The 22,162-nt window shown below is 38.1% G+C and overlaps 2 protein-coding genes, 1 long non-coding RNA gene and 1 pseudogene across 6 annotated transcripts; all 4 read right to left on the reverse strand.

Moving 5' to 3' along the window:
- Nucleotides 1-415: 415 nt before the first annotated feature.
- LOC121048954 lies at nucleotides 416-12,104 on the reverse strand (annotated as a pseudogene).
- Nucleotides 12,105-13,808: 1,704 nt separating this feature from the next.
- LOC112181697 (putative disease resistance protein RGA3) lies at nucleotides 13,809-16,667 on the reverse strand. Its single transcript, XM_040518635.1, has one exon. It carries the CDS (start codon nucleotides 16,665-16,667, stop codon nucleotides 13,809-13,811), a length of 2,859 nt encoding a protein of 952 aa, XP_040374569.1.
- A 190-nt stretch (nucleotides 16,668-16,857) lies between these two features.
- On the reverse strand, nucleotides 16,858-18,143 carry LOC121048834 (putative disease resistance protein RGA3). The gene has a single exon (XM_024320086.2). The coding sequence runs from the start codon at nucleotides 18,043-18,045 to the stop codon at nucleotides 16,858-16,860; it is 1,188 nt and encodes a 395-aa protein (XP_024175854.2). The 5' UTR covers nucleotides 18,046-18,143.
- Nucleotides 18,144-18,631: 488 nt separating this feature from the next.
- On the reverse strand, nucleotides 18,632-21,023 carry LOC112181703. 4 transcript variants are annotated; one of them, XR_005804712.1, is made up of 5 exons: nucleotides 20,805-21,023; nucleotides 20,403-20,606; nucleotides 19,696-19,778; nucleotides 19,144-19,388; nucleotides 18,632-18,903 (listed from the first exon to the last, which is right to left on the reverse strand). It is a non-coding gene; the product is annotated as an uncharacterized LOC112181703 (long non-coding RNA). The 4 variants fall into 4 exon arrangements; XR_005804713.1 differs by having other exon boundaries at nucleotides 19,696-19,846; XR_005804711.1 differs by having other exon boundaries at nucleotides 19,696-20,606.
- Between the last annotated feature and the right edge of the window lie 1,139 nt (nucleotides 21,024-22,162).

Here is a 22,162-nt window from a genome sequence, read left to right on the forward strand (position 1 = left end):
ATCATTCATGTTTTACCGTCGTTTTCATAAACTAACGAATCCTATACTGGAAAAGAAAACCCAACAAGGATATGTCCGCATGCCATCCTCAATAAGTTCATTGGTGACTACAAAGAGATAGCATTTGGCTTTGCAAACAAAGCAATTAGAGCCTTGATAGACAAATTTTATAATCACGTACAATTCATCAATATGATGACAAAGGAAAGATATGTGTAATCCAGAAAACAAATGCTAATTATTTCTAAACTTCTGAGTTTCCAATAAGCAGTTTTCCTTTAGATGATTCTTCTCCTCAGCTAGCAAAAGTATGGGAGAAGAAGGTTTGATGAGGGCCTTATTATTCTCTAAAACAACTACTGCGTGCTCTAGATGCTACCCCTGCAATCTAGATCCACTATCTTGGCTTCACTTCTCATCTTGACTCTATACTTTTCACAAACTTCTTAGCCTGCCAGAAGAATAAGAGATGAGAAAAGCAATTCAGCTTAATTTGAGAGACAAGAAAGCAATCTACAGAAGGAAAATTGTCCAGGTTTCTAGAAAGAAGAAAAAAACAGTTTCACATATAAGTTTCAATAATGATTTCATCAGAAGTGGCTAATTATTTATATAGATGTTCTGATTCCCATCACATATTTCTAGGCTGTAGTTCGGACTGCTACTGACGTGTAAATTGAAAACCAGCGCACAAACCAGACGCTCAAAAGGCTTAAGAATATAAACAAGGAAGGCGTCGAAAGGGCAATGATATAGGGCCTCAATGTGGCCTAAGATTTGTGGCCTCAATCCTAGGTGTCAAGCCATGTCACTTATACAGCTCACTAATTTGTCAAATCATGTCATGTCATTCTTGAATAAAAAGACTATCTTATCCTTTTAAAATCTAATGGCTCTAAATTATTTTAGCTTTCTTTTAGAAAAGATACATTATTTTATTTCTTTTTCTTTTTCTTTTTTTATTATAGGGTGGTTCTAGTTGGACCTGTAAATTTGCTATTTGGACCTCCCATATTTAGTACACCTCTAGTTTACTTTTTAGAATACTTGATAAGCTAAGTAGACCTCCTTATTTTTACCAAAACACCCTTGAACATGAGATACAATAATCAGTTACTCTACATATTATCTCTATCTTCAACCACGAGAAGAAGAATGAATCAAAATCACATGATATTGCTCTCTTATGAGTAAGTCTATTCTCTACCAAAATTAATCAAAGGGTTGGTTATCGATCTTGATATGTTGCTGGAATCCCTTTGAATTTGCTATAAAAAAAAAAAATTCAAGGGTTTTGGGTTCGAAGATCGAGTAATAACTATATCATAATATTCAATTAATTTAGTTTATGGAAATTCCAAATCAGATTGTTTTGAATTTATTTTTGTATTGAATGATGGGTCATGTATAGAAATTATTATTTTTACATAATTATTTTAGGTAAATTATAAAACAATATGACAATATAAGGAAATTCTGAAGAAAAAAAATTTAATTGAATGTTATTTAGGGAGGTCCCTAAATAACATTCAATTAATTTTTTTTTTCCATTTTTCTCTCTTTGTCCTTATTTGTCTTTTCATATGACTTGACAAAATCTATTAATAATTGAAAAAAATTGGAGGTCCAAATATCAAATTTGGAGGTCCAACTAGAACCACCCTTTATTATATATATAAATATATATATATATATATAATTCTTCTAAAAAAATTATATTTATATATTTTTGTGAATATATATATATATTTATCTATAATTCGTCAAAAAAATAAAATAATATATATATATATATGTTGTTGAATATATAACGGCTCTAAATTATTTTGACTTTCTTCTAAAAAAAATATTGTTTGGTTTTTTTTCCTTTCTTTCTTTTTCATTATTTTGGATTTTTTTTCATTATACATATTCAAAAAAAGTATGGGTGTGTGTGTGTGTATATATATATGTATGTATATATAATTTGTTAAAAACAAAGTTATATATATATATAATTCGTCCAAAAAAATTCAATATTTTCGATGGAGAATGAAATATATATATATGTTAACGTTCGTGATCCGTGGGATCTCTAGTTAGCTTTAGAGAGAGAGAGAGTGACACGAGATGTATAGTGGTTCGCCTCCGCCTTAGCGGGAGACTACGTCCACTTGAATGTTGTACTAGTGTGTTGAGCCTTGCGGCCCTCCAAGGGGATTACAAAGTGTGTAATGGAGTTGGATTGGAATTGTGCTTATGTGGGAGGAGGCATTCCTTTTATAGGTGAAGGAAGCCATCTCCTTTACATTTTCTTAGATGTGGGATGCAAAACTACTATTCTAGTCTAGAAAGCCTATTTGTGAGGGTATGTTGGCAAGGCCGGAAAGGTGGCTTCCCGGTGACGGATTTGCGACTTCCGGATACCGTAGCGTAGCTTGAACATAGGGCTACAAGATGCAAGTAGCGGTTGGGCCTCCCCATGGCTTGTGGGTGTCCCAAAGAGGGTGTTAATTATGCTTGGTGATGTAGAGAACTAGCTTGCTAGTGTAGGTATAAACAAGTCCCCGAAGTCCCCGAGTAAGAGTAGCTTCTTGGTTGGGGAGTTCAAACCATGAAGTCATCAAGCATAAGTAATATCCGAGAGGCGTACGGCCCCTACAAGTCCCCGAGCTCCGCAAGCAAGAAGGGACTCGCTATCCTGTATCACAAAAAATTCGTATATGTAGTTACATCGGAGGTGCACTAATGTATGAAGTGCATGAGATAATGGGGCGTCGCTCTACCGCATGGCGGTAGGTCGTAGACCATAGACTCCTGGAGCCCGGAGGCTAGACCATATGTAAGAAAACATGAAAAAGTGTGGTGCCCGGAGGCTAGACCACATGTATGAAGCATTGTGAACCGAGAGCGTAACTAAAGCATGTTGGATAAGCGGAGCGAGTTAGGTGTTCGAGCAAGTTGGGTGTAGGCGCTGTATGAGCGTGCGGGGCGTAGCCCAAGCGAGTCGCGGCCATGCTTTGATACCCAAGCGAGTCGTAACCGTTTCGCAAGCGTTTATCCGAGCATGTTTAATTGAGCTATAAGTGTCACAAGGTTCTAGATGAATGTCACATGAAAGTGAATTTAAGCATGTATGTGTGTAGCATGTACTTGTAGTAAAGTTGCTAATAATATTTTGTAGGCATGCTTAATGGTCATGGAGACATGTATAGACATGGCAATAGCTCTAATCGCAAGAGCGGAAAAGATAAGACATAGTTACTTATCTTATGCTGATTTGGAGGCTAGCGGAGTTATCCAAGAATGACGCTCCATTGTTCCGACAAAGTACCTTAGTCGAAAGGTGATGATTTCGCTAATTGGAAATGTGATCGGTGATTATATCTCCTTGAAACAAAATAGGTGATTAGTATGTAGATTTGTGAAATCAACAACGATGATTTGCATATGGACTTTGACAAAATTGTAAGCAAAGTATATAAGCAAGTGTGGTGGTTGATGACAAATAACATGTATATATATCCATTTTGAATGTCAAATTTTCAGGGAGCATGCAAACTCTATATAATTTTTAATTGGACATGAAGGTAGCCAAACTAATATTTCTATTGAAGATGCCATGTACCAAGATGTATAGCCAGATCCGGGGGCATATAGTTGAAGTCAACCATGCATATAATCTTGGAGATAAGGAATTTAGTCAAAGCACCAGCATGCCATCATATTACATGGACACATGTAGCATAATTATGAATATCCAATTAACAAGCTGTGCATGTGGCCGACACAAGCATAAGGTGAAAGCATGGCAATCTGCACGCACGACCATGCTTTAATTGATCACAATGGAAACACGCACACGTCTCTATAATTGCATGCTATCGTGGGCTTGTAACTGCCGTGTAATTATAGGCAAGTAAGGACAAGCTATAGGATATAACGCAGCGTGTGTATATTATAGTCAACCAGAGAATGATTTAAAGAAAAAAAAACTCATCTGGGTGGCTGGAGCGTTGTCATAGAGTTTAATCAGCTGAGAGCTAATGGGCTGACAGGAGTCAAGCGGCCAACTCTGATGCGTTGATGGAGGTTGAGTCAAGTTTCGAGTTTTACTTGTCAAGCATCATCTTGGTTGGCTGCTGGGACCTTTGTCCACATCTGTTTGCACTTGGGATGGGTAGCAGAAGTTCGCGCAGTGGAGTGGAGCTCGGCCAGCGGAGATGAGAAGTTCGGCGGAGCGGGCCTCAGCCAGCGGTGGAGTATCTCAGCGGAAGAGAAGTTCGGCGAAGTGGAGGTCTGTGCTGATGCCCAGCTGAGGAGAAACTCAGCGGTGAAAGCTCATCTGAGGTCTTCGCCGGTTAGCGGCGCGGAGCATCCTACCGGCGGAGCGGAGCGTCCCACATGCAGAACGGAGCACCCCACCGGCGGAGCGGAGCATCATACCGGCGGACTGGCGGAGCGGAGTATTTGGCAAGCGGAGGTGGTTGGCGAAGAAAGTTGTTGATGCTGAAGTTTGCCTCCAAAGTTTTGCCTCTGGGACTTGCTAGCGGGAGATGGCCAGCGATGATTCTCAGCAGTAAATCTTGGTGGAAACTGCCTAGCGGTGGAGCCCATTGTTGAATTTCCACGGGAAAGTCCATGCGAGAATCTCAGCGATGGATACCAGAGCATGGCCGGTGGTGAAGCTCGGCGGAGCCTTGGCCAGCGGAGAAGTGCGGTGGAGCGGTGCTCTTGGCTGGTGGGGCGCTGATGGATGGTCGGCGGTGTGGTGCCGCTGAAGGAGTTTAGCGGAGGAATTTTGCCGCTGATGGCAGCTGGAGTTTCCGCCGATGGAAGCTAGCAGAAGACATGGCCTGCGCTGGGCTGGCGGGGATTGGCCGCTGGGCTCAGCGGAGGTCGAAGTTCGCTGGAAGAAGCTCGTCCAGCTGAGGAGAACCCGTCCAGCTAAGAAGTCCGGCGGAGCAGTCTGGCGGTGGGTCACCGCTGGGTTGTGCAATGTGGCGGAAGATTTTCCGGCGGAGGTTGCTAGTGGGAGTGCTAGGGAGGCTGCTGCTGGTTCCAGCGATTTGTTGCCGCTAATGGAGCTTAGCGGGAGAAAGCTGCTGCAGTCGGAGAGTAGCGGAAGAATATGCCGCTAGCTATGCTTAGAGGAGGATTTCCTGGCGGAAGCTGTTGCCGGACTTGGCGGAGTTTCCAGGCCTGGCGGTGTCTACCCCAAGCGGTGAAACTCAGAGGATAAGCTCGGCGGAGTTTGCCCAGCGAAAATTTCTCCGGTGAAGCCGCTGTTGCTGGCGGTACTCTGCTAGCAGAAGATGGTCTCTTGAGTCCTTGACGAAGTGCCGATGATGAAGGTTGGCAGTGCAAGACCTTCTGATATTGTGGAGCTCGGCGGTGATGAAGGTTGCTGACAGAGAGCTGATGGTGACGAAGAGTTGGGTGCCCGTAGTGAATTTCTGGGTGTCCACAGTAAATAGGCACACCAATTTTTTTTTGTTTTGGAGGTTCAGCGTTGACCAATATGGTCAGCGTTGACTAAGCCTTGATGGGCGTTGACCGACCCCGCCGGGCGTTGACCAAGCTACGTTGGGCGTTGACCAACTCCGCCGGGCGTTGACCGACCACAATTTGATGTTGAATGAGTGTCGAATCGACATTTTCGGGTCAAAGTTCGTGGTAGGTGACGAAGCCTTTGTGTTGGCTTCCCACAGACGGCGCCAATGTTAACGTTCGTGATCCGTGGGATCTCTAGTTAGCTTTAGAGAGAGAGAGAGTGACACGAGATGTATAGTGGTTCGCCTCCGCCTTAGCGGGAGACTACGTCCACTTGAATGTTGTACTAGTGTGTTGAGCCTTGCGGCCCTCCAAGGGGATTACAAAGTGTGTAATGGAGTTGGATTGGAATTGTGCTTATGTGGGAGGAGGCATTCCTTTTATAGGTGAAGGAAGCCATCTCCTTTACATTTTCTTAGATGTGGGATGCAAAACTACTATTCTAGTCTAGAAAGCCTATTTGTGAGGGTATGTTGGCAAGGCCGGAAAGGTGGCTTCCCGGTGACGGATTTGCGACTTCCGGATACCGTAGCGTAGCTTGAACATAGGGCTACAAGATGCAAGTAGCGGTTGGGCCTCCCCATGGCTTGTGGGTGTCCCAAAGAGGGTGTTAATTATGCTTGGTGATGTAGAGAACTAGCTTGCTAGTGTAGGTATAAACAATATATATATATATATATATTAATATCGTAATTATAATCCATGAAATCTGGTAAATTAAAGTAATATTTAAATCTTTTAATAAATAAATTTAATAAAATTAATGGAAGATTAGTTACCTTACATTAATAAGTTAATTTGAAAAGTCAAAAATTAAATTGGATTCACAAAAATGGAAATAAAATGTATTTAAATCGTAATTTTAACTCAAAAAATCTGGTGATTAAAAACCTAGATATCTAAATTGATTGGGAAGTTGATATCTGAAAAGAAATTGCTTAATATGGAATACAATATATTGCACATGAGGAAATTAATTTTTGAAAGTATATTTGTTTTGTTGATCCCAAATTTTTCAATAGACAATAATGATTTTTAAATGTGAATGATAGCTTCTATTTTAGTGTAAATATGTCCTTAGAAAAAAGTTCCCAGTGAACTCTACTTGTTCATTATTAGCTACTTAGTACTTTTTTGTTCGTATAAGACATGTTAGTACTTAGCTGACTTTCAATTTCAATGTGAATGATACATGGCTTGAATTTTAGTGTGAATATGTTATTAGGGAAATATTCCCCGTTGAACTTTACTAGTGGCTACTTAGTACTTACTTGTTCGTGCAAGACACACTAGCTTATTTTAAGTTTCAATGGATGATGGCTTCTATTTTAGTATGAATATGCCATTCGGGAAGGGTCTCTAGTAAACTTTACTGGCTCATTATTAGCTACTTAGTACTTATTGTTCTTGTAAGACATGCTAGCCAACTTTAAATTTCAGTGTGGATGATGACTTCTATTTTAGTGTAATTATGTAATTAGGAAAAGGTCCCCAGTGAACTTTACTAGCTCATTATTGGCTACTTAGTACTTATTTCTTACTACTGTAAGACAATGTGGATGATGACTTCTATTTTAGAGTAATTATGCTATTAGGAAAAGATCCTCAGTAAACTTTACTAGCTCATCATTGGTTACTTAATACTTACTTGTTCGTGCAAGACATGTTAGCTCTTTCAGTTTCAGTAGATGATGACTTCTATTTAAGTGTGAACTTGTCATTAGGTAAAGGTCTCCAGTGAACTCTACTAGCTCATCATTGACTACTAAGTACTTATTTGTTACTGTAAGACATGTTAGCTGACTTTAAATTTCAGTGTGGATGATGATTTTTATTTCAGTGTAAATATGTCATTAGGGAAAAGTCCCCAGTAAACTTTACTGGCTCATTATTAGCTACTTATTACTTATTTGTTTGTGTAAGACATGTTAGCTGACTTTAATGTTAATGTGGACGATGCCTTCTATTTTACACCTTCCTTAATTGCACTTTTTCTTTGATTATTGTTGTGTTATACATCTATTGTTCATTGAATTTCTACATAATATTAATAACATTATAATTATTTTTTCATGTAAAAATAAACGAACAGTTGTATTAATGAAGTCTCACTTGACCTTTAAGGAACACTTTCTAATGTTGCTTTTGGATGAGACAATATTAAATTATCGAGAAATTTTGAAATGATGGAATCTAGAATTTTATCAATTCAATTTATTAATGATATTTTCTTACCTCTTCAATTACCAGATTTCATAGGTTTTAATTACGATTTCAATACATTTTCTTTCCATTTTTGTGGATCCAATTTAATTTTTCACTTTTCTAATTAACTTGTTAGTGTAAGATAAACTAATCTTCCATTAATTTTATTAAATTCATTTATTAAAAGAGTTGAATATTACTTCAATTTACCAAATTTGATGGGTTATAATTAAGATATTAATATGTTTTTTTTCCATTTTTGTGGAATCAATTTTAAATTTGACGTTTTTTTTTAAATTTTGTGGGTTAGAATTATGACATTAATATATATATATATATATATATATATATTTATACACACAAACACATATCTGTATATAAATTTTTTTTGACGAATTATATATATATATATATATAATTATATATATAACAAAAAAAGAAAAAGAGAAAAAAACCAAAATAATATATTTTATTTTTAGATGAAAACCAAAATAATTTAGAGCCATTAGATTTTGGAAGGATAAGATAGTCTTTTTACTTAAGAATTACATGGCATGATTTGGCAAATAGGTGATGTCTGTAAGTGACATGGCATGACACCTAGAATTGATGCCACAAATCTTAGGCCTCATTGAGGCCACAAAGAGAAGTTTTAAATACACACCCCTAATTACTCAATACACATTCCATACTTAATACACCACCCATTTAATTTCTCATTCCAATATTTTACTAAATACACAACCCAAAGTACCTAAAATATCCTTAATCTAAAAAATCATGAAATATCCTACTTTTTTACTATATTAGGATTACTATTTAATACGATTAGTATATTCTATTATATTGACGTTTTGTAAATGACAATATTGATTACTTGTGTTTGTTATTGAGAAATCCATAAAGATTTATTATTGTTCCCTTTAAATAGATGCATATAAATAGGTTTTGTGTTATTTGAGCTCACATCCACCAAACACCATGTTAATCAAGTATAAAATTATGAGTTGAACATTCAACCAAAACTATATCAGTAGTTTCTCACTTTCTCCACAGTAGTGGAACTAAAAAGTTGTCATTAGAGAGATCAAACAAATTAACAGTTATAAAGTTTTTTCACATGTGATGTTATATATTAGAAAATAAATTGATTAATCATAACTCTTAGAACAAAAAAGAAAATTAACTAAAAAATGGGAGTAAAGTGATATGTTTTAAAAATATTTATTGCCATTGATTTTGAAATTCTAAATATTATGGTTTCTAACCTCATTTAATTACAATTTATTTAAGGAAAAATTAAATTAGATAGTTTCTAACTTTATTCTTGTATTAAATTGGGAGGCCATGTATAGAAATTTTTTGTGTTTATCTAACTATTTATACATAAATATTTAAATAGAATAATATAAGGAAAATATGACTATTTTTTTCTTCTAAAATGCATAGATGTTTGTTTTTGTCATTTAACCTACCTACAAAATTTAATTTGAAATATAAAATAATAGGGATGTGTATTGAGTGATTAGGGGTGTGTATTTAAAATTTCTCGGCCACAAATCATTTTCCAGCGTCGAAACTTGTACCTGCTCAAGGGTTAGAAACATGATCACATTCCAAGATCCTAGCCGTCCAAAATTTGGGATGAAGCCCTTATAAAAGGCCAAAGGTCCCTGCGAAACAACAAATTGTAAATAACAATATTCTTATTATTGGAAGGTAGAAACCTACTCTCTCATAATATACATTTTTTTAGTAAAGGAGGTCATCCCATTATGTATTTCAGCAAACAGTACAAAAACGATCCACCCCTATGAGGTCGACAGAAAGAACCGTTCTGTAGAAACTACTACAAAGCCACCCCTAACTAAAAGAGCAAACAAACTAATAATCTCATAGCACACCCACCTTTTAGGATTAAGCCCAAAACAAAGAAAAGAAGAGCCCTGAAGAAGATTAAAAAACCCCAATGGGGACGACGAGGTCTCTCTTTTCTTTGCGATCTCTCCCGCTCAATGCAAGAAAAAAATAGGCCCATCATTCACAAACAAATGAAGGGCGCCCAAAACTAAATTAAAATTTAAAGACAAAACAACTGCTCTGGCCCAAAACAGAACCTTAGCGGTCCAACACCAGGCCCAAATAAAACACCTAGGGCAAACCCTAGATGAGACTGCAGTCAAGCCGCCGCCGTCATACACCACTCACCGGAGTTTGACCCCTGCACTACCACCATCACTGATAGCCTCCTCCTAAAGACCACCACCCATACTAGCAAGAAACTTGGACAGAAACGGATCCCATTTGAGCAGAAGATGACGAATCCCACCACCATACTCGACGCCCAATGCCAGCCCGTCATCCACCTTTGCCGGCAAAGAAGAATCGAGAGCACAACTGATCCCATTGTCCTCCAACAAAAACTATCGATCCCAGCCATGCCAGAAAGCGCTACCATCAGTCGGAAAACTCAGCCTCTTGTAAGCCAAATTCCAGATCCGATCAGATCCATCAGCTCTCCAAGCGCCACCGTTCGTTTCACCCACGAGCACACCACTGTAGATCCGATCAAACACCAGATCACCCTCACTTCCGCCATCAGAAGCTTGAGAGAGAGATTTAGGCAGATTTCAACGGAGGAGCCCGTCTCCACCACCACAGTTTGGACCATAGAAGGAGGCAAAGCCATCCTTCCAGATCGAAAGTACACAGCCTCCACCAGCGTAGAAAGGAAGTGGAGGAGAAAGCTCTCTTTTGAGAGGCAGAAACATGATTTTTTTTTTCTTTCTTTTTCTCTCATAACATACATACAATGGCATATATACTAATGACATGGAAACTAAATCACCTGCATATTCTATTTGGATAACAATTATAATGTAAAAGCTTTCAATTCAACATCTCACTCATAAGGACACATAAATATTTGATTTTGACAACTCCTGAACTTTATAAATATATTAGGAAATGAAGAATATGCTGAAAGGTACGGGAAGGAATCATTCATACATCATTCTTCTAAGTTTTAATGAAGCAATCGATCGTGCATTTGTAAGCAGAAGAATCTCCCATCATTTTTTACTTAACCTTAGAAATGACGAAGAGCACGAAAAAAAAGTTAACTGAGGTTGTATGCATCTAAAATAGGTTCAAATTAACCAGTACAGGAAATCAGGCAACCATATGATTTACTCCATACTTACCGAGTCAAGATATATTGGTCATCCAATTTTACCTTACAGATCAGAGACTAGTTAACTACTTTTAATAATCAGAGCTTGAACAAGAGTGTGACATGAAGTCACATAAAAGTAAAAGTTGAGATCATCAAAAGAATTGGTAAAATTATTAACCAAGTGCAACCTTCATCAGCATTACAAATATGAGGGATGTTTTCTGCTAACAGACCTGTGCCGTTATCCCAAGTTATTAAGAGCAATGACAGCTATGCACTAGAAACCAGGACTACTTAACTAAAGACTAGTCTGAAAAATTTCACATATGAATAGATATTATAGATAGATTACCACATCAACTGGTGAACCACTGCGGACGGCAAACCAACCTGCCCTAGACTAGCAAAAAGATGAGTGACAACAATGTCCTTAAACCCGGGAATTTTCAAGAGTGTCTGCATAGAAATTTTACACATTAAAAATAAGTAATAAGAGTTTCACTTGAAAAGGGAATGATGACCATTCGTGACTAGTTTACCAGCTTCACTTGATCATAACTGGCTAGTTCAGCAGCATTAATGATTGCATTACATGCAATGTTAGGTCCAATTCCAGTCCAGAGATCCCAACTACGTCCTGATTTTTTTTGCAAAGTACCCGTGTTAAAAAGTTAGAAAAAGAACAATTCAATGGTGCTCGCTGAAATTTTTTTTAAGGGGAAAAAAAAATCCAGTATCAATGCACAACTTGCCTCAAAATGGTGGAATACGCATTTAGTGCGCCAGAACAGGGCCTTGGTGCTCCTAGTGGTAGTTTTCCCTCAGCTTGAAGTCAACTTTACAAGATCAGTTGGATTTACCACTCAGATCGCTAGAGCACCTGTTCATAAGAAAAGTACACACTTACATAAAGTCAAACAACAAAGAACATAGTATAAGTGCAAATATTACCACGTACCTATCTTTCCATCTTGGAAATAAAGGGGAAAAAATTCAACTTGCAGCCAAATCAATGATAAGCCACCACTAGTATAGTTCACAGGACAACTTTCTTCTTTCCCAAAACTAGCAGAAATAAACTGTAAATCCATTAGCATCCACAACCATGCTTAGCCTACTCACCTGTAGTTAATGCAGCAAGATTTTTCTTTGTTAACATAACATCTCCAATAAAGTCATTGCCCACATATAAGGTCTTATTCTGTCAAGCATACGATTCATACACTAGTATTAGATACCAATAAGTTAATGCCAACTCATTATAATTAATCTCATCCAATAGTTCACTAGATATACGTGTTCAGCCAGCTCATTTAGAGTTCAGGACATCGTCTTATAGCAATCTACAATTGATTTCAATATCAAGAATTTACATTGTACAATAGTTTGGCACAACACAGATCTAGCCTAGCCATCTATTCTTTCAAGAACCATCTGTTGATCAGTTTCACCAACCTAGAACAAGAGGATTTCAGAGCACCTCTACATATGCTCTACCTGACATGCAAAAGTTTGTAAAATGACTACTTCATTCAGACAGAATCAACATGAAGGCAAAGATCTTCATGCTTGAACATGAGCTTGAACTGCCTTCAAAAATCAATTCAAGATTGGCCTTAACCTCACGAATTTGAGCTTGTTTCAGCTATGCTATATCATCCATCAGACATCACCCAGTATTACTATCCGAAGAAGTCGGATTTGATGGCTATGAGTTGCTTTGGAGTACAACAAGAGCACATGACTAAAATCCACAATACTGCTTTGTAGTACACATTTTCTCTTAATTTGCTGCAAAAGGATAAGGAAGAGTTGGATTACATATGTAGTACATAATTCCTATCCGGACAAGGATAACAAAAACGTAATGATGACTCACAAGGTTATCCTTTTCATGTAGCACTTTGAAGGCCACTTCAAACTCACAAACTAAAAGCTTCGTTTTCTGAAAGGGAACCTGTTGGCTTGACACCATGATAGAATCCAGTCCTGGATTTTCCTACAGACCACAGGAAAATAGTATGATATTGCAGTGAAAGATGCCCCTGCACAAACAAATAAGCGACGAACAAAATGAGGAAAATATAGAGCAGAGACTAGGGAAAGAACATAAGAAAAGAAAATGTGAAAGCTTGCCTTGTTTCAACGCAAAAGTTCAGGAAACGAGGAATGCTTGCCCCGAATCCTTAGAGCTAGAACATAAGTAATCTTCTGCAACTGGACTCATATCCATAGGTACATATTTATCTTGCAGCTGGTGTGTCACATAGCATCAAAATTCAATAAAAAGAAGTTTGGCCAATGATAGAAACAAATCTAAGTGCTTACTGCAATGCTTAGAAAAGAAAAGCAGTAGCTTTAGCAGTGTCTGACTAGACTCGTATGATTTGCAGTAAGAGTTCTTTAACAATGTAGCTTCAACAAACTTAAAAACCCAATATTCAAGCATTAACGTTAGCTATTTGCTATGGCAAAGTTCGTACTTCAGCTTTTTTCCTTCCTGCAAATATTGTAAAATGAGCAGAGTTCTTCAAGCTCAAGCAGATGGAACAAAACTTGTTTTTTAAAAAAAGTATTGTTCTTTCTCCATCGGGCTCGAGAGTGAGAAGGAAGAGCCAAAAAGTTTTCGTCACAGGTTTTTTTTTTTTTTTTTGACTTTGTCAAGGGGAACCCAAAGCTTCATAGGCTCAAGATAAACCCCTTCGGCGCATGTGAAATGCTCCAATTGTGCATATATTGCAGCACAGTGCCTGACCACTTTGACAGCTTCGGGGTTCGAACCTAGGTTGGGGAGCACACCCAACTAGGTAAGAACCACTAGGCCACTTGCAATAGTTTCTTGTCACGGGTTTATATCAGCAAAATGAGGCATACAAAACAATAACTGTAATTGTTTTCAAACAACTAATATAATTAAAGTGATATGAATATCGACCGATTCAGAAAAGAGGTAGAGGAAAGAGTTACCATTGATTGCTGGAATATGAGAAATCTTAGGCCACTCTGGGCCTCTCTCCGCGATGCATCTTTCGCTCAAAAGGGGACAATTGGAGATATGCAGTGAATCTAATTTGGTGAGGCATTGCATAGCTTGGACAGAAGGTAGATACATCAGATTCTTGCAACTCCAAATTTGTAAGGTGTGAAGTGATGCAAGGTTTCCCAACCATTCTGGAATAGCCTCCACTCCCTCAAAGCAACGTATCCACAAACGGGTCAAAGACGTCAAGTGTTGAATTTGTTTAGGCAGAGACTTGAGCTTCGGCCACCCGCAGATCGTCAATCTTTCAAGTTGTGGTAGAACCTGAAGAGCCGGGAATGAATCCAGCTCGTTCCAAAACTGACCAATAGCCATGGACTTGAGATGGGTAAATACGTGTGGGGATGTCATTGCTAACCCACTGGGTAGACATGTTAATTTGGAACATCGAACAATCTCCAATCTGCGGAGGAATGTGAGCTTGTCTAAACTCAGAACACTCTCTAGATTAGGACACTCTGTTATTCTCAACACCTCAAGAGAGACGAGGTTTTGAAGAAAGGCACAAAATTGCAGATCAATTTGTGTACTTTGACATCCCACAATTTCCAATTCAAGGAGGGATGTGAAGCCGCCGTGTAAAATTGGAAGAGACTCTGGATTATCTACACACAAGTCTCGGAGGGTTGTACTGAGAGTGCCAATTGGAATGGATGTTACCTTAGGGCACTTTGTTATCAACAAATCAACAAGAGAGGTGCAGCAGCCTAGTCCACTCGGTAGGCTTGATAATTCAGGACATCGAGAAAGCGCCAGTCGACCAAGGGACGGGAGGCCCTCAGATGGAATTGGAATGGACGTTATCTCTGGGCAACCCGATATTTTCAGTTCTTGAAGAGATGTGCAATATTGGGCTGGAATGGACGTTACCTTTGGGCAGCTCTTTATGTCCAGTTGTTGAAGAGATGTGCAGTATTGTAGCCCATCAGGTAAACTGGATAATTGAGAACACTTGGATATAGACAATTTGCGCAGAGATGGGAGACTGCCTTGCTCAGGGATGATTGGAATGGACTCTAGACTTGAGCAATCTTGTATGTCCAACTCCTTGAGAGAGAGTGGGAGTAGCCCATCAGATAAATACCTTAACTTAGGACACTTCCAAATTTCAAGTTCCTGAAGAGATGTGCAGCAGTCAAATCCATGGGGAGCAATGCAACTTAACTCCGGACAGTCGTGTATATACAAATATTCAAGATTCTTGTTGTTTCTTAAAGTCCCTTCTGGAAGACCAGTAAGTCCCTCGACATCATATACTCTGAGATAAGTTAGAGTAGTCAGTTTATTGCTTAAAATACTTGCCATAGGCATGCCACTTTCCATTCCTCGTATCACCAACTTCTTGAGAGATGGAAAATGACTGGGAGCACTTCTCAATTGCCTACACTGCTTCAGGGTCAACTTCTCAAGGTAAGGAAACACCCTTAATTTTTCTGCTGTCAGCATCACTTCCCCTGCTTCCATCCAATCTATTAGATTCTCGACATTCTCAATATGTAATGATCTCAAAGCAGGAAACAAAGTCTTCCTCCAGTCACTTGTTGTTGCACTTGAAATCTGATCGTAACCATAAAACTCAGACCCCAAGCACCTTAAGTTCTGCATGTTCCTCATCTTAACATGTATGAGATTTGGGAGATGGCCCAGTATTGGAACTCCTTCGCATTTGTTGCAGCCTACTAATTCAAGTTCTTTCAAGTTGTTGGCATCCAAAAACCATGATGGAAACTTAACACCCATGAACCCCTGAATCTTCAAAATTTCCAAATTACAATGTGGTCGCAGGCCTTCAAGTACAACATCCTCATCGTCAACATTGTTGCTTGGTCTACTAAGCTTCCAGTCGAGAGTTAACTTGCGTATACGTTTCTTATCAACTAACTTTGCATTCACTGCTTCTTCTTCATCTCTTACATGCTCCAGATTATAGATGGATAAGGTGTCTCTCAAATGGTTTAACCCACCCAGTTCCTCAATCCTAGGCCCAGTTTCCTTACCCACCTTCAGAAAAGGTAATGATCTGAGATTTGTCAATCTTCCCAATATCCCAACAGGAACTTTTGCATGTTTACCAAAATAAACATGTCTCAAGTTGATCATATCAGCAATCATCTTTGGGAACTCTTCAACATGATAAGGCATTTTAAACGTTTGAAGGTAATAAAGTTGACCAATAGATTTTGGAAATGCCTTCACTCTTGTTTTCATAACATTCAGATACCTCAAGTGTGTCAACTTTCCAATTGAACTCGGCAACTTGTCAATGTCTGCGTTGTATAAACTTAACACACGTAAAGATCTAAAGTTAGGCAAGGTCTTCCCAAGTGCTTCGCCCTTGGAAAATAGTGAGCGGCAGTTTGCCATGTTTGACACTTGTCCTGCAAGGTCATGCACAAGATCGTGCATCTTGCATCTTACACTACCATCACGATACGTTCTAACGTCTTCAAAAAGGGATTTTTCTGATAAAATGTTGAAATATTTGTTCCCTCTATCCTCCATCTCCATATTACTTTTGGTGGGGTGAAGCCATCCTTGAGCCATCCAAAGTTGGACCAAGTCATCCTTTTTCATTCTAGAGTCTTTGACAAACATTGAACAGTATGCAAAACATTGTTTCAATGTTGAAGGTTTCAATTCATCAAAACTCAACTTTAAAATCGACATGATTCTGTCTTCTTCATCTTCCGGTAAATCCCATATTTTATTTTCCATAATTGAAATCCATTCATTGCTCGATTTAGAGCACATAATGTTTCCCAATACCTACAATTAAATTGGCAATGGAATTAGATTTCAACATAATAATACTATAGCATCTTCAATTGAATATTAACTGCTCACTATTATTTGTTTAATTTTCCCTACATCAACAATATTTGGAATAGAAAGTTTTGTTATTTAATCAAAGTAAAAAGAGAGCACGGTAAAACTTCAAATGTATAATATAACATACCTTTGCCACTAATGGTACACCTCCACACTTTTTGGCAATCTCCCTTCCAATTGTCTCTTGATCTTCAAGTATAGGAACACTTCCGAATGGAACTGCTTTATTCTTCAATATAAGCCAACAATCATCATCTGATAGTTTTCTCAAATCACACCTAGGAAGGGTCTCCACCGTTTTTGCAACTTTGTCACTGCGAGTAGTGACAACAATGCTACTTCCTTGGGCATCGGTAATTCTTAGCAAACAATTCTTCAAATCATTCCATTTTTCAGCATCTTCATTCCATACATCATCAAGTATAAGAAGGTATCTCTTTCCTTTCAACTCTTCTTGGAGAATATTACATATTGCATCTATAGCTTTCACTGCAGCATTTTCTGGTTTAAGATATTCCAGGATCCCTCTCAGAATTGAATTGACTTCAAAATGGGTAGATACACATATCCACATCTTTTTCTCAAAGTGCTTACTTATCTCAGATTCATGATATATTGATTTAGCCAAAGTCGTCTTTCCAAGCCCTCCCATACCCACAATGGCCAAAACTGGGAGATCACTTTCCAGATTGTGGTTTGATTTGGTCAGGGCTTGAACTATATCCGCCACAACATTGTCCCTTCCAATGATATTGTTTTCATCTTCTTTTAAGAGAGAGTAGGTTTCCCTATCAATGCTTATACCATGAGAAGTTGTTGCATCTAACGATCGTCTAGCAACTAAGCCAATAGCACTTGCCTTCTTATTCAACTCATCCAAAGATGTGTTGATTTTCTTAATTTTATGTGCCATTTTAACACGAAATATAATGGGATTGGAGAGGGAAAAAAAATCTTGCACCTTTTTCTTCATCTGGTTTCGCAATTGCACCTTACGCCGGAGAAGCTCATATCCATAATCATCCAACACATCGTCTGCATGTTGAGCTATGTCTTCAAGCTTCTTCATCCAAAGCTTCACAGCCTCTCCCTGATCTTGTTGCGGATGTTCGGCATCTTGTAGTACAGCCTCAAGCATAAGCACAGACTCACGCAGCTTTGTTATTTCTCCATTGAATCCCCATACAAGATCGAACTCTTGAGCGGCCATTGAAGCCACTTTCTTCAGCAATTCTTGAGCACCGAAAGTGAGAAATTCAGCCATCGATCTCTACTCAAGAGAGTCAAAAAGTTGAGACAAATGCTAGTTGAAGAAACTAGGAGAGGGATGAATCAAAAGAGAGATGGGAATTTACCAGGTCGTTGGACGATCGTTTATGAAATATATATTGAGAATAGACTTCAACTACCGCTCTCGACAGCTATTTTATTTTTCTTTGTTTGTCGTTGATTAAGAGATGGTTCGAATCAGAGGCAAAGGCATCTCTCAGAGTTGTTGTGGAATTGTGGATACATAGATGCTTCAGCTGTTATATGTATTTTATATCTACGATGCTCTTAAAAGTCTTAATCTAATGCAATCATGCTTTTGCTTGAATTTAGCTGTTATTTGTCTTAATCATGCCTTTTTTTTTTGGCTGTTATATGAATTTTCTTGGGAAGATCACCCACTAGCTTCGTATTTTGTTTGTATCTCCTCACCACGAGAGAACTTAGAAATGGTCTAGTCTCCTGGTCACATCTACACTGAAGATAACCGTGCATCGATCTACATTTTACTAATTTATTAAACACTAGGCAGAAGCCCGCCGGATGCTGCAGGTTGTTTTTTTGCTTTTTTCCGAGTTCCAACAAACGTTACTGGACAAAATATATAATTGAAGCTGTTTCATGTATGTACACATCTTCATGTATGATACTCCAACCAAAGCTGTTCTCTATATACAAATAACAGAAGTGTCTAGTAATGTTTTGTGACCATTTGGCGGGTAAGTTCTAGTTGCTGATGTTATGGCTGTCAAAACTGAGAGAAATCAAAACTTTGATGGTGAAGAAGCAACATGGTTTCTGACCGAAGGTGTGCATGACAAATAGCCCGCAAGAATTGGTTTAGACTAGGAATCTGAGATAGTGAGGACAATAAGACACCATCAATTGAAGTTATATATGTGTACAATTGCATGCATTATAAACAAGTGGTTATAGTGAAATGAAGCATCACATAAATTTTGGTGGGATCAAACCACAAATGAAATTTCGTATCTTTTCCAATAATTGGATTCACTCAAAAAATTTCAGTACACAAAAGATAAACTTGTGCGGCTTAAACTTAAAATTGCAAAGATAAGCATAGACTTTGTACCTCATCAAGATCAGTTAATCTTCTCTCCAACGTAGAAGTACTCCTGTTTAGCCCCAACCTCTCAAGTTCAGCTTCAAACAATGCCTCTATTCTACTCATCGACTCTGCACTCATAGAAACTCTACCATCATACTTGTCCATATTCTGTTCAGGAGATTTGTTCTAAATCAAACATCAGTAACAATCATCATGTGATCTTCCAGTGTGCTTTCGGTCTGTAGTGTTTCCATGTTCCAAACAATAACCTACTAACATGAAAAAAAAAAAGAGAAAAAAAAAGAGAGAGAGACAGAGAATCAGAATTACAGGAGAATTACAGGAGAAGCTGAAAATGAATCTGAAAAGCATTTAGCTTAAGTTTCCTCTTGAAAGTACACATTGGTAAAGCTAAATATGTAGTAAAGCATTTATTTCCTAATTTTTATAAACTTAATCTCAGTTTATAAGATAAAAATAAAAATAGAAGAAGAATTTGTGTTTTCCTCTTGAAAAATTTGAAGAATTTGTGTTTTCCTATTTGCATATCCACGTACAGTATTTGTTTAAACTTACATTTAAGATAACATTAACTTGTCCATGCAGTACAACCTTACATGCTTCGATGTGGTGCACAACATGCTTCCAATAGACATTGTCTACAAAATATTTTTATATGAAATGAGTTACCGAAGACTCCGTTAGCAAAATTACATATACGAAGTAGCTGAAAAAAAGTGAAGATAGGTCTCAGTAAAAAGAAGAGAAGCCAGAAACCAAAAGCTACATGGCAGTTGAGAAAAAAAAGTGAAAAACCAGAAAAGCAAGACGCAATACTCAGTATAAATGCCCTACCATGTCTATCCTAATTATATTGAAAAAAAAAATATTATAACTACTATGATTCATTCCCTATTGCTGTCCCAAGCAAACAAAGTAATTTGCCTTTTGGATTTTTGCAAGCTTCACTTGATCCAAATATAAAGACAGCAAATTGATATCTAAATCAGATAGACATTGGTCTCTAAATCAGTAATAAAAGATGGATATGCCTAGCAAGTTTCATCGTGATTGTGATTGTCGCATTACAATTTCAATTGGATTTGCAAACATTGAACTGCTTTCCTCTTTGCAAATCGATATCGCAGTCAGAAAGAAGGAGAAGGTTTTGGGAATTTTCATCTATCCATCTTCTTCTCCAAACCGGAGAATATATATTAATATATATAACACCAAAAGCTAAGTATGAAAACTAAATACACCAAGTCAAACAATGCAGATACATGTATGAACACTGAAGATCTTGTCTGTTTTTGTCACAGTAGTCCTGATTTGCAGCAGCTCACTAACTACGGTCACGACTCACGCTAACAATCGCCCACCCCTAAGTCATCTTTCTTATTCCCCATCTCGTCATAACATAGAACCATACTACATGGAGTTTAAGGAATGTAAGAGCTTAATTTGGTCGTGAGACAATCCCGAACCTATACAAAAAAGCAAAGTATTATCAACTGTTTCACAAACTCAAAACTTTGTTCTTTCCTATTAATTCTCACATAAGTATCATCAAATTGAGCACTACAAATTTCTTAGCCACAGTTGGAAGCCCAAAATTAAGAGTGTAATTTTAGACCAAACACATTCAATTTTAGACCAAAGAAATAAAGCTCAATTTCACATACGAGTCTTCCTTAGATAGCAATCAGGAAATCACAGCGAACACGTTCACCGAGCTGAGGACGGGATCGGCGACCGATTGTCTTGACAAGCGATGCTGCGGTGGCTGACCCAATGCCCTTGGCCACCGGAAGGTCGGCGAGGACAACGTGGTCAGGGCAACCGACTGTGACGGTCTCCGCCGGCAAGTGTTAACGGGAAACTTTGAGAGTGAGACGGTGGGTTTCGCGGGTTCGAAGAAGAAGGGCAGCAGCAATGGGTTATGAACATTTATGGGTTAGTGGGGTGGGCTTTGCTATTGGGCTTTTGAACAGAAAACTTTTACTTGAGGTGGACTGGGTGGTTCATGGATTCGTGTTTTTGGTATTGACCGAAAACCGCACCATTAACATTGGTTATCTATTTCTCAAAATCAGAGCTGTTTTTACTTTTTAAACCGATACTTTATTAAGCACCTAGGCTCATTTTGCAAACTCTAGAATAAGTTCACAATTATGATCTTTAGGAGTTTTCAGCAATTACTTGAGGTCAAAGTGTTATAGCGAAAATGAAAAATGAAATAAAGTAGGATATGTAGAAAAAGCTTGCTGGGTGGGAAGGTAACATACTCCCAAGAGGATGTAACCTTACTTTACTCAAGGTTAATATCTCTAGCCTCCCAAATCATATCCTTTTCTGTTTCAAGCGTCCTCATAAAATTATTTGAGAACTTGATGCTGAATGCCGAAAGTTTTTCTAGGGTAGCTGCACTAACTCCCCTGTTGCATGGGTCAGCTGTTTGTACCCTAAAAGAAAAGGGTGGCTTAGGTTTACCATTTCAATCAAGCTGCACTAGCTAAGTTAGGCTGGAGGCTTCTTACTGATCTAAATAAATAACTGGTGGGTTCAGCTGGTCAAAGCCAAGTATCTAAAACATTACTCTTTGTGGACTGTCCCTAAGAAATCTTCTTCTTCATGGGCCTGGAAAGGTATCCTAGATGTTGGAGACCTACTTGCTTCTAGTTTACGTTAGATTGTTGGGGATGGAAAATTGATTAATTTATGGCTCTTTAATTGGGTCTATCCTTTCCCTCTAATTAATTTTCTTCTTGAGAACCAGAGGCATCTTGTCACTGCTCAGGAGTTAGTAGCTGACTATTTTTCTAATGGACACTAGAATGTCCCCAAGCTCTCATTAGTTCTCCCTGCTGAAGTAGTCAATGCTATTCTTGTTGTTCCAGCTAATCAAAAATAGTTTATCTACTAGGGATAATATCTTCACAAGCAACTTTAGTAATAGAAACTGCCCTATTTGTGATGCCAATTTAGAAAATGTTGATCATGTTGTAAATGATAATGACTATTCATACAAGAGATATTGCTT

Source organism: Rosa chinensis, chromosome 1 (genome assembly GCF_002994745.2).
Source record: "Rosa chinensis cultivar Old Blush chromosome 1, RchiOBHm-V2, whole genome shotgun sequence".
Taxonomy (NCBI): domain Eukaryota; kingdom Viridiplantae; phylum Streptophyta; class Magnoliopsida; order Rosales; family Rosaceae; genus Rosa; species Rosa chinensis.

Excerpts from the sequence above, each read along its gene's own strand:
- LOC112181697 (XM_040518635.1), bottom strand. The coding sequence starts at position 16,667 with ATGGAAAATAAAATATGGGATTTACCGGAAGATGAAGAAGACAGAATC.
- LOC121048834 (XM_024320086.2), bottom strand. The coding sequence starts at position 18,045 with ATGGCTGAATTTCTCACTTTCGGTGCTCAAGAATTGCTGAAGAAAGTG.